Source organism: Protopterus annectens, chromosome 1.part2 (assembly GCF_019279795.1).
Source record: "Protopterus annectens isolate FY-2018-M chromosome 1.part2, PAN1.0, whole genome shotgun sequence".
In the NCBI taxonomy this organism is placed as follows: domain Eukaryota; kingdom Metazoa; phylum Chordata; order Ceratodontiformes; family Protopteridae; genus Protopterus; species Protopterus annectens.
The window spans coordinates 698935287-698947786 of record NC_056727.1 but is presented as its reverse complement, the minus strand read 5'-3'; the positions used below and the strand labels follow the sequence as shown (position 1 = coordinate 698947786).

At 37.8% G+C, this 12500-nt stretch overlaps 1 protein-coding gene across 1 annotated transcript in view; it reads left to right on the top strand.

Annotated features, from left to right (window-relative positions):
- Window positions 1-12500, top strand: part of LOC122790858 — a 1163840-nt gene that overhangs the window by 68476 nt on the left and 1082864 nt on the right. The window contains exon 2 of the mRNA XM_044058512.1: window positions 2724-2774. Within this exon, the coding sequence (XP_043914447.1) occupies window positions 2730-2774 (45 nt within the window). The 5' untranslated portion in view covers window positions 2724-2729. The remainder of the gene's footprint in view (window positions 1-2723; window positions 2775-12500) is intronic.

Here is a 12500-nt window from a genome sequence, read left to right as displayed (position 1 = left end):
ATTAGTAGCTGTTAAGACTTAATTCTAATGTAGTTTATATGCATTGCTTTCAGTCATGATCCTACAACATTAAGATATTTTTCTGTATCCCATTAAATCTGTTTACATGCTGCATGATTCAGTGGTCTGGTGTGTTAGCTTATACATTGCATCTTATGACAAAGTGTTAAACTTAGAGCCACATTATAGAAGGCATGGTATAAGTGAGTCGGCTAGTGTGATGTTGCCCAGCATTTGCATTCAACTGCTTTGCTGTTCTGCTGTACAGTTTTCTGCACCCAGATTTCATAGATATTCAAAGACTATTAAAACTAGTGACCATTCATTCTTTCCCAGTATCCACCTACTCATGCCACATCTCATTTATCCAGGAGGGATACACCAGTCAAATACTGAAGTAAATTTGTGAATACTTGTCAAGTTATCAAGATTATGCGTAAAGGAATATGGTGAGTTGCCATGTGTAACTTGCAGGGGAAGAGTTGCACTGTTTAACATGCAAGAAAAGTTTGTCTCAGTAGGTTGGGAGTTGCTGGATTATAAACCTATTCTCCCACCATGTTTTATTTACATTTTGAAGGTATGGGTCCCTTGTTCTACTGTTGATACGGAGGTATTGGATTTGCAGAGATGCAGGAGGTCTAGGACATGCTACTGTCACCTTCCTATCAACCTTGTCCCACTTCCTTCCAGAGATCACTTGGGTACTGAGAGATTCTTGGGTTTCCTTTTTAGTAGGTAGAACATTCTTGTAGACACGTGAAACCTGGATTTAGAAAGTGGCAGAGAAAGCCAGAGCGTTTAGGTTTACGTCATTAATCCGGTATTGCTGTGTGTGGGAATCCTGCCCTTTTTTCAGTGACCTCCTTAGCTGCTTGGAATATGACTTCCTCAGAGGAGTTGTTCTTTGGACTGCCCGCTTAATCTAGTTTATTGTCATGTGATTCAGGACCCTGATCTGGCTGTGATTGGCACGCGACAGAGAAACTGATCATGTACATGCTGTCAGCCCATTGCAAAATGTATAGCCGTTCATATATGGCATGTGCACATACTTACTGGTCATTTGGAGGATCACAGTTGCACCCCTAGCACATTTATGGTTTATAGGAAGAGACTGAGGCTCCAGGCAGAAACCCTTACAGATGCAGGGTGTGCTCAGAGTACATTATAAGGAATCGTGCGCTTGTATTATAATACATAATGTGTGTGGTTATATGTGTATGTGTGTGTGTATATATATATATATATGTATGTGTGTGTGTGTGTGTGTGTGTATATACACACATGTGTATATATATATATATATATATATACACACATACATGTATATATATATATATATATATATATATATATATATATATATATATATACACACATATATATATACACACACATATATATATACACACATATATATATATATATATATATATATATATATATATACACACATATATATACACATATATATATATATATACACACATATATATACACATATATATATATATATATATATATATATATATATATATATATATATGTGTGTGTGTGTGTGTGTGTGTGTGTGTGTATATATGTATATGTGTGTATATATATATATATATATATATATATATATATCTATCTATCCGTGCATATTATAATGCTGTTAAAGTATACCATATTACGTGCAAAACATCAGCACCACACATGCTGCATGCTACTACGGCTGCACTAACCAGAAATCATTGCGCATGCAAAATAAAGGCACGCAAAAAGAAAATGTATTTTTTTGCAAGGGGCAGGCCCCTTGAGCTCCCTGGTAATTGTACTGTTTCCACAAATCTCAGTTCTTTAGTGTAAGTGCATATTCTCCAACACAGAGAATTCTTTGGTATCTCACCTGTCGAGCAGATGTTGACCATAGTAAAGGATACTAATTTTATGCACATAATACATATTGTGTAATATATGTAATATATACATATGAATATTGTACTTAAAAAATTTGTATAAAATGTATGCATATATTGTTTGTCTATACAAAATACTGCCTTTTCTACCAGTTCATTCATGTAGTCTGTCACTGTGCAAATTTGAAAAATGGAGCAGAGCAAATTGTTCTAGATGGCTACAATGTCTTGTGTAAGATTTTTTTTTTTTTCATAAACTGTACTACATCCACATTTTGTGGACATGCTGCACTGTAACTACTTTTGAGACGGAACACAGGCCAGTGCATGCAGGCAAACATGGAGTTGCTTAAATACAAAAGTGTAATGTTATTGGGAGGGGAGGAGGAGAGAACACCTGCATTTTCTGTGGTGGGGTTGTGCCCTACCCCCACTTTTAACTCTGAAGTAATTGTAATTGGAGGAAAGGGTACTGTGATTCTTGAAGCTTTACTGACCTGAAAAGTTTTGCTGCACTGTCCACCTTCAAGCAGTCCATCAGTTGATCTCCTGGTCTTAATGAGTCCATCTCCATACAGGAATCTGTGAGTAGTGTGGATCTTCTTTGGGTACTGGCACTTTTTGATATTTCATTATTTACTCCCTGAGATGTAATTGGCTTCTTATGGCTGTAGAATGATTGATTTTTGAGAGGTAGTAGTGGGTTTACTAGTTAGGAATGTTGCTGTATCTTTAACTTTCGAGCTTTTAAAATGTTATGCCTTAAACTGCTTCACAAGTGAAACAGATAAATATTGTCAAATTGTGTTTCTTCCCTTGTAGGACAACATGGCACGTAATTATAATCGTTCTAAGCCTGGCAACCCTGTAAAGGTGAGTGAGTTTTGTTGTAGGACTGTACTGGTGTAGTATACTTGTAATTGGTAAAGTCATGATTTATTATCTTCACTCCTTGTAATCCTTAGCGTTTTGTACCCAGATGTCTAGCTATAGCAATGCATTGGCCCAAGCAGGAGGTTGAAATATATTTGTAATATTTTACAGGAAAAGTTGCTTTTGTTTACTTGACTTTAACCCAGTGGATGTCCCTTTCATGTTGGTACTACATTGAGTATATTGCTTTATTGCTCACTGGTTTATATGCTGTTGCATGAAAAATGATGTGACCTAATTCATTCCTTCTGTTGTACTGGTAAAGTAAAGAAGTGACGTTGGTACATAGGTTCATAGATTAGTACTAAGCTAACTGCCCTTGGGAGCCATTTTAAGCCTAGCCAATTATCCCTTGTGAGACTCAAACCGTGCACCTTGCGTTTGCAAGGCAAACGCCTTAACCGTTAGGCCACCCTCCCCAACCCTACAAAATAACCCGCCTTTTAGGATTCTCTTCTATTGTATTCTAGAACTAATATAGTAGTGTGCATGGAAAATAAGTTATTTTTATTAACTGTGCCAAAGGAGCACTCCCTCTGTATTGCTCCTGATGTAAACTACTAACCCAAACTTCGGTGCAACATTCACTTTCAAAAACTAATGGAAGAACAACCAAACAGTAAATCCTAAAGCCAGATGGCAATAGTCACTCGAATAACAAAACAGTGCTAAACGGTGGATCCACCAACAGCTGGGGAAGGGAGAAAGCATTTTGGAAACAGGAAGCCATGCCCTACACACGTTCGGCAATGTGCATGACCCAAACCAGCTACAAACATCAGGAACAAACAGAGCAGTGCCAGAATCCACAAGAATATTTAATAAGTAAAAAAATATACCTGTGGGCTTTTACTCCCACTAGTAAATATCTTGAGTGATATAACAGTGTGTAACTGGATTGGAAGCAGTGTACTACACTTTTGGGCTTGATGTTGCAATTTAATTGAGGATTCACCATCTGAATTTCAATGTATATGAATAGTCAGTTTGGGTAATACATTTGAGTGAGATTTTAGGCCGGGCAATTTTCAGTGAATTGAAACGAAAAGTACTTGCCATGTTTTAATTATAGTTTATAAGGTGTCCAAGTTCCCATTTTGAAATGTTTATAGGGGCTCCTATAGTATGACTATAATACACGTTTATGAATAGACTGTGTGGAACCGTGTGGCCACAAGAACGTTGGATGAAGCTAATGCTGACACCTACAGGTTTTGGCAGACAGTGTCATTTATTTTTTGCCTCATCTGCCAACGTTAAAGGGAACTATTATTTTAACTGTTGGACACTGGCTTTACATTATTATTTTTAGTCTCTCTTTATATAGGGGCTCTCACAGTATGTCTGATGTGTTTATGAACAAACTTTGTGTGGAACCACATGGTTATAGGATCATTGGATAAAGAAGCAAATGCTGACGTCTCAAGGTTTTGGTGGACATGGTGTTTATTTTGAGCCTCTTATTTACCAATGACAAAAGGGGCTACAAATTTAATTATTGGACGTAAAAAAAAAAATTCCAGAGAGATGTTGGGGACTATTTTACAGGGAGGCCGTTTGTAGTTTAAACAGTTCTGTTTAGTTATAACAAAGGCCCTTTTCAGCTAAATTTTAAACAAAAGAGAAAAAGGTCTGCATTAAAAACAAACCAAGTCTACGTCAGACACTTCAGGAATGAATTTTCCTCTAATATAGACAAATGAATGTGTGGTTTCACACCGTTCCCCACCTACTAAAAAGGGTAATGTGGATTTCCCTTTAGGAGATCTAGGTGGGGAGGGAGAAAACTGAGGAGGCAGTAACAGGTCTGGAAGCAAGATTGGGTACCCTGACATGCAGGTTAATAGTTTGAATGTTCGTAATTCATCTTTGGAACTAACACAAGTAGAACAAAATTTGAATAATTGCATGGGATGCGTTTCAAAATTTATGTTGTCAGAATATTCTTTTGCACCAGATGTTATCAATTTCTGCAGTAAATTAAATCTGAAGTTGTATTTTGAGAATTCTGAACCTGGTGCTGCAGATATGCACAACTTTTTTAGTTTTACGATTTCAACATTTGTACCTCCTGTGAACAAATATTTAGCCATTTTTCAGAATTGTGTTGAAGGAATTAAACATTTCCAATGTTAACTATGCAGAGTATAATCTTGACAATAATCACAAAAGATGACCGCATACAGATTTGAGCAGAAATAAGGATTTAGTTAACAAGCAAAGGGGAGCCGTGGTAGTTTGAGTTTGGCATATGTATTATGAGGCCATCAGCAATACTACCAGAGCATGGTCTTGGACCCAACTAGTATTTTCAAACAGGAATTAGATATTTTTCTTTCTTTGGCTTGTGAAGAAGGTATCGTATCTAAGCGGAATAAAAATCACTTAACAGTGGTTAACCCTGCCAGACAAATCTTTTACAAGCTACCCAAAATACATAAAAATTATGAAAACTCTCTGGGTGGACCAATAGTGTCAGGGAGAGAATACTTGATGGAACCTCTCAGAATATTTGACAAAATATTTGAAACCTCTTTTGGCACATGTAAGAGCACGGATTGAGGATACCACACAATTTTTTAACATAATAGATAACCATGCAGTTGGAAAAGTGTTGGTTATTATGCACGTTATATTCAAACATTCCACACTGGGTAGGTCTATTGGCGGAGTTTTGGTTCTCAAGAATTTCCCTATACTCACCAGGATTTAATACATTCCTCCTATGTCTAACAGAACATGTGCTGAAAAAAATGTATTTTATTTTGACAATGTATGCTACTTCCAACCGAAGGGTACTGCAATGGGAGCATCTTTTGCTCCCATTTATGCGGATCTGTTCATGGGTTTTGTGGAACACCACTTAATATATGATGCCAGTCACAGTTTACATCTTGGAGACTTGACATCTGGCGCTGCTACTTAGATGATTGCTGGCTAATTTGGTGTTCAGATAAGCAATATTTGAGGAAGTTAATAGTGTATCTCAATGAAAACTGGGGGATTCATTTTACACTTAATTACCATCTGGGGACCATCACCTTTTTAGATGTTGTGGTTAAAATATTGGAAGATGGTACACTTTTTGTAGTAATGTTTACAGGAAATATCCCCATTTCAATAATTTGTTGCATGCTTCCAGTTGTCACCCTCCCCACGTTATAAAGAATATTCCCAAGTCTCAGTTTTAAGACTCAAAAGAATGTTTGACTTGGATAATTACAATATACAGGCACGTGACATGGCTGAACATTCCTTGACAGAGGTTATTGAAAAAACATGTAGACTCAGTAGGATGATCCAACAAGTTATAGAAATCGGACCCTATCATACAGGGGCAAAAGCCAGCTATCTGACTCGTATTTCAGATTTATTATGGAATTTGGTGGTAATACTAGACATTTGCAACAAGTTATAGTGGGAAGTTTTGCATATAGAGGATAGATTAGTAGCATTTTTACCACTTTATATGTAGGTTTAATTATAGGAGAGGAAGAAATATGGGTGGTTGGTTCAACCACTGCAGAAAGGGAAATAAGGTAGTTCAGAATATGATAAAAACCAGATGTGAAGGGGGCCCTTTAATGTTTTTTATTCGTGTCGACACTGCAGGTTTTTTAAGATGGTTCCTAAATAAAGTTCTTTTACTACTTTCAATTGTTCCAAAGTGTGTGATATTGACGTTTTTTGGTAACTGTGGCAGTGATTGGGTAATTTACTTAGTAAATTGCACATGTCCTGCTTTTTATGTAGGGCAAACTTCTCGCCCTTTCAAACTTACATTATCAGAACGTATGAGTGATATTAAATGCTACAGAAGTACAAATGCCTTATATAAACATCAGTTGAAACATCCTTCTGTTATATTTAGGTTTACTATCATAGATAGTTTTATAAATGAAGTACATCACAAGAGTATTAGTGTTGTTTTTTGAACTTTAAGTAACAGATGTGGATAATTTCAATTCGGAGCCTTATTCCCTCCAGGACTTAATGAACAGTTGTGATTGGTTATTTATCTGGTGCACTAATTGGATATCATAGTATGTAAATTGCTTGCAGCATGTTAAGCTGGGTAGCACTGATGAAGGCTATATGCTGAAACCGGTATGCTTTTTCACCCTTTGGGTGTTGTGCGTTATGTATATTTACTAGTGGGAGTAAAAGCCCCCAGTTATTTTTTTATATTTTAAATATTCTTGTGGATTCTGGTGCTGGTCTGTTTGTTCTTGATGTCTGTAGCTGGTTTGGGCCGTGCACATTGCCATATGTGTGTGTGACTTGGCTTCTTGTTTCCAAATTAATTTCTGGAAGGTCAAGTATATCAATCCCGATACACTTCTGCGAGCATGTAGTAAATTCCCAGGCTGTAGGTTTGGCTCTGCATGTGGTGAATTTACATTTGGCTGAGGCTTACAGTTCTTTTCCGCACAAAGTTTTTATTGAAGTTTTAGTTTAATATGGATGCCCGCATACCTGCATGAGTGATCAGTGGATTGAGTGTGAGTAAATGTAGAGTCAGGATTAGAAATATCTGTTCTAATTATAAAGTTGTTGGCAACGGCATCCTGTAGCCATTACTGTTTGGACTGTTAATGAACAGTTGTCTAATTTTGGATAGATTTTTGCTTAGTAAGTTTTGCTAATGACCTTAAGATTGGAAATGTTATCCATACTGTGGATGTCTATTTGGAAAAATATTTGGATTCTTATCCAATTTGGTATTGTCAGATGGCATAACTTTTAATAATGTATAATTGTGCATTAGTAATTTGGAATTTTTATCTGGAGCCCTGTGACCTGAATAATTTTGTTTTTTGAATTGGATAAAAATATGGTTGTATCAGTTGACTCTCTGAAGTTTGCTTGCATTGAACATGTTACCGTCCGGTTTGATTCTCTGCTAGAGTGTCTTCTTCATGGAGACGTGCGTGAATGAGCGTACCTTCGTTGAAGGTTGTGCGTCAGGGCTGGCAACTCGGTATGTAAAAATCAACTGCCAATCATTAGCGGACCGGTGTTCCGCTGTGGCGACCCCTAACAGGGAAAAGCCGAAAGAAGACTAGGAGGTGCTCTAGTTTCATTAAAAAATGTACTGCACTGCTTCATTAGTGGGGATAAATGTGTGTTTAATTATGCTTTTGTATAATTGAATATAATGGCACTTTCTATGGCTTGGGCATTTCACATCTCAGGGTACTCATCTATACAAAAATCATTTTACTAGGCAAGTAAGTGGATTGCAAACGGCTGTCTTAAGTAAGGTACTTTAACATCTGTCTTTGTATTTTATAGCTTATAGATTCCTGAGAGGTGTTTTAATCCTGGTTTATAAATGTTTAAATGATTGCTGAAAGGCTGCTATGTTTTGCATTGAATTTGTCAACCATAACACCACTACCAGGAACAACAGCTTTTTTGTTAAACTGTTTTCTCTCGGACTTGCATTAAAAGGTACATTTTTTTTCACTCTAGAGCTGATAGGATATGGAACTCTTGCCACTATAAGTTAGATGTGTTAAGAGGTGTGGACCTTCAAGCTACTGTTGGACTTGTGGTTTAGAAACCTTAAGTATATGGCATGAACTGTAATTTAAACAAACCCTTAAATTACCTATATAGATGCAAGATTTGGTAATTACTTCCATAAATCATTCAGTTATATAATGGGAAGGGATGACCAGTTAGCTGGAGTAGTAGGTAAATCTTCTGCCTGAGCTGTAGGTGATCTTGGTTTGACTAGCATCCATAACGCTGGAGGGCTGGTTGAATAGAAAGGTGTGATGTGGCCTTTTTCCTTTGAGAGAAATGGCTGTCCTAACGCAGTGATCTAGTGTGTGTAAATAGCAGTGTCTTCAGCTTTAGGGATGCACTTACAGATGTGTGTCTGTCTGCACATTACCTTAATGTATGTCAATCACTTGTTAGCTTGCATGGGAAGATGACGACTAGATGAACGTGCATAATCTGTTGGCCATAGTATGATAGGTAGCCTGCTAATCTCTGCTTCACGACAAGAAAGGAGATTGAATAGGCATAAGGATGTCACACAGGAAGAAGTCTGTTTCTAATGTAACATTTGGACTGTTAGAGGGACTGATAAAGTAAATGGCATTTAATTGGAAAAATGGAGTTGAGCAGCGTTGTTGCACACTAGTTTTGCTGGTTTTGCCCCAAGGCTCAGGGGATTGTCTGTGGAGATTAATTTAATGTGGTTATTCATCAAGGTGATGCTGTAGGTTTCAATGCTCGACTTCATGCAGATGATTCCATAGCTCTTCCCATATTGTCTGAACCATTAAGAAGAGTTTATTTTTGTGTAGTCCAGTGTAGTAAATGGATTGCATTCACCCAGGGTATGGGGGGCAGACTTAACCAGATTTTGGCTTTGATGGTGTTTTGTTACTTTGGTGTTATCACGTTAATAGGCAGTGAGAATGGCATTACTGGATTTATGTTCTCTTGAGGAGGGAAAATGCTTTCTGGCATGGGAGTATGGTAATGAGTATGCTTCCATACAAAGCTAACTCCACTTCATAACTTTGAACCATGTAGGCGAGGGCTGTAGGTGGTACACTTTTTGATTAGTGAATGAACTGATTAACGGGTGTAGAAACCTGTATTTTGTCGCCTGTGTAGACAAGTGTGGTGTCACTACTCAAATTTGTCATAAGATTGGATCAGTGCCGTAGTATAACTTTAATGGGAATTCCTACTCCATCCAGCCTGTTTTCAAGTCTTTTGGTCACTTTCCACACTCCCAAGGCTTGTAAATAGGTAATATTGGGTACAAAGCACTTCAGACCTTTATTGCTGTTGAAGAGTGATCATCTTCAGAGAAACATCAGTCTGCCCGTCCCCCTCCCAAGACTGGGTAGGCACATCCTCTTTTTTTTTTTGGGGGGGGGGGGGGCAGTACCTTCTACATTGTTATTTTGAAGAAAACTTTCTTTTTATATGTTTAGCTTTTGTATATTTAGCTTTCTTCACTGTATGTTAGGGAATTGTGTTTTCTGGGCTGTTGTAGCTCAACTTTTTGTGCCATGTGGTCTTTTTGTATTGCTTTGGAGGAAATTGGTTTAAAACAACAAACAAAACTGCCCTCATGTTTTTTTAATTCCCTGGTATGTTTGTTTTGAAAGGGATTTTTTTTTTAGGTTAACATTATTTGTGTGCTTTTAACACTGCATTTTAAAAGGGGGGTATGACTCTCGCTATTAGAAATAGCTGGGGCTTTCACTTGCCTTTATCTGTTTTAAACATGGAGCAGAAAGCTGCATCCATGGTTCTTCCTTTGGACACATGAAAATTGTTAATGAAACTTTGTTCATACAGCGGATTTCATAGCCACTGGTAGGTGGCTATCTTGGGTGTCCTTGGACCACCCCCACCTTGTATCTGGATCTAGCTAGTGGCTTCCATGAGAAGCTTACATGGACCTGGGATCAGTTACTCTCTGAGGCTGTTTCTTCGCTCAGAGTATGGGGACCACTTATGCTGGTATCTGAGGAGGGAGTAGGAGATGCTTGTCGGCATAACTGAGCTACAGTGCCTGATTATTGGGCTAGCAGTCCTTTCATTTGCTTTTCTGTTTCCTCTGCAAATGTCTTATCTAGGGAAATTAAACACTTTTTTATCTTCTCTTGCACAATTTTCCTTGGAGAAGGGTGAGTTATTAAACTTGGCCACTGGGATTGTTACAAGCCTTTAATGCCTGTTCCACCGACTCTTTATTACCTGGTAAAAGAAAAATATTTCCTTGCATGTCTGACAGTAAATCTGAGTCAGAGCAACTGCTGTGAGCTATAACCGGAGGAAGACATTTTGTAAAATCCTGTAGAGCTGTAGACAGCCCCAAAGGTTAATGCAAGCGATTGAAAATGTGAGCCAAATTAAAAAATAATCTTGGGAAGCTACTGGGCTATGAAGTAGAGTCATCTTTTCCTCGTCTCAGTCCTGGTAACAGGGAGTGAAGGGATAGCATTTTGAACTTTGGGAACTTTTACAAAAATAGTGAGACAGGTCTAATACATACCACTGAGTTCCTCCTTGTATTATTTTTTCCATTTAAAAAGCTTTAGTCTGATTCCAAAAGACTTGCTGTGAGTGCAAGAGACTTAATCCTGTGTAAGGCAGCTTTATAGATGGACAATTCACTGGAGTAAGTTACTTTTAATGAGAGCACATATTTTGGAGTCTGATACCTTGTTTTAATTCTTTTTCTAGAGTAGCCAACTACTGTGGGGTTTTTCATTAAGTGACACCCGAAAAAAGAGTAAAAACCTGTTCCCAGGTGATCCGTGAGGACTTGTTTAACCCTGTGCAACTTTTGTAACACTAGAGGACTCTGACTGGTTCGTGGAATCAGACTGGTTTGTCTGAGGAATGGGGTCAACTCTATCTTGTTTTTTCCACAAAGACACTGTTTCTTTGAAAGCTGCTAATTCATTTTTATATAAGTGGTTTCGTAGCTTACCTTGGGTGGGTCTGTTCATATCCACATTTCTTTCCAGAACCCCAAAACAGGGGAAGAGGATATTATCCACCAAGGTTTTCCACAGACCACTGTGGTACCATCTTAACTGAACTTAACCCTTCAAGAAAGCTGATCAGCTGTTTTCTTCCTATGAAGGTAAGAATAAAGGATAGTCTGTCAAAAATGGACTCTAGATGGTTCTTTATTATGGTCAGTATATCAAAAAGTGAAACAAGTCACTTTTAAGCCAGGGTTAGGGCTCTCATTGCCAAGGTCTTGGCCTCTCTTGTGCTCTTTTTGAAAGAGGCACACTGTAGAAGCATTCTGTAGGCAGCTACTTGAACCTCTGTTCATACTTTAAATTATTACAAACTAGATTCCTTTTCCATGTCTAGAACAGGTGTGTGATGTGTATGTAGGGCATGCTTGGTTGCCAAGGTATCTATTTGTGTATATATCAACATATATTGCCCTACTGTCAGGGCTGTACCCTCCCTTTTTCATAGCAAGAAAGCTCTGAAATGCTTGGTACCCAAACTGTAAAATTAATAATTTCTGCTCAAACTTACTAATGGTTTGGTTACGGGAAACCTACCCTAAAGCTGTGAATACTGGGTGGGGCTAACTTTGGCAGGAATAACCTATGTAGCTTAGGCTAATATGAGGTGGTCTGTTTTGGACATCTACTATTGTGTTAAGTTCTCCTCTATGGAAGTAGGCAATCTACTTTAATCAGAAATTTCTGTGCTTTTTTGTTTAAATCCTTTATATTAACAGAAGAGTTTTGTTCATTGTGGTACCAAGGCACTTCACTTTTGTTCTTAGACTGCTTCCCGTCTTCCTTTGAAGGAACTTCAGCAAACCACTTATTTTTTGGCAGCTGGCATTTCATATTTTTGAAGTTGTTTAAGCAATTGCACTTTTCTGGACTGAAGTTCTGTCCTTTTTCCCTAAATGCTGTCTTGTATTCCAACAGCTTCTCACACCTTATCTGGTTGAGATGTATGGTTTCTTCCAACACAGGTATACAGATGTGGTTGCACATTTTCAATCACACTCCTTGTGATAGGTATTCAGTTTCTGTATCTAGGCTGCTTTTTTATGTGCCTCTGCCAAGTTCCTGATTTTTTTTTTTTCCCAGCCTGTATTCTCAGGATGGGATGCTAAGTATGCGCACATGCAGTGTGTGC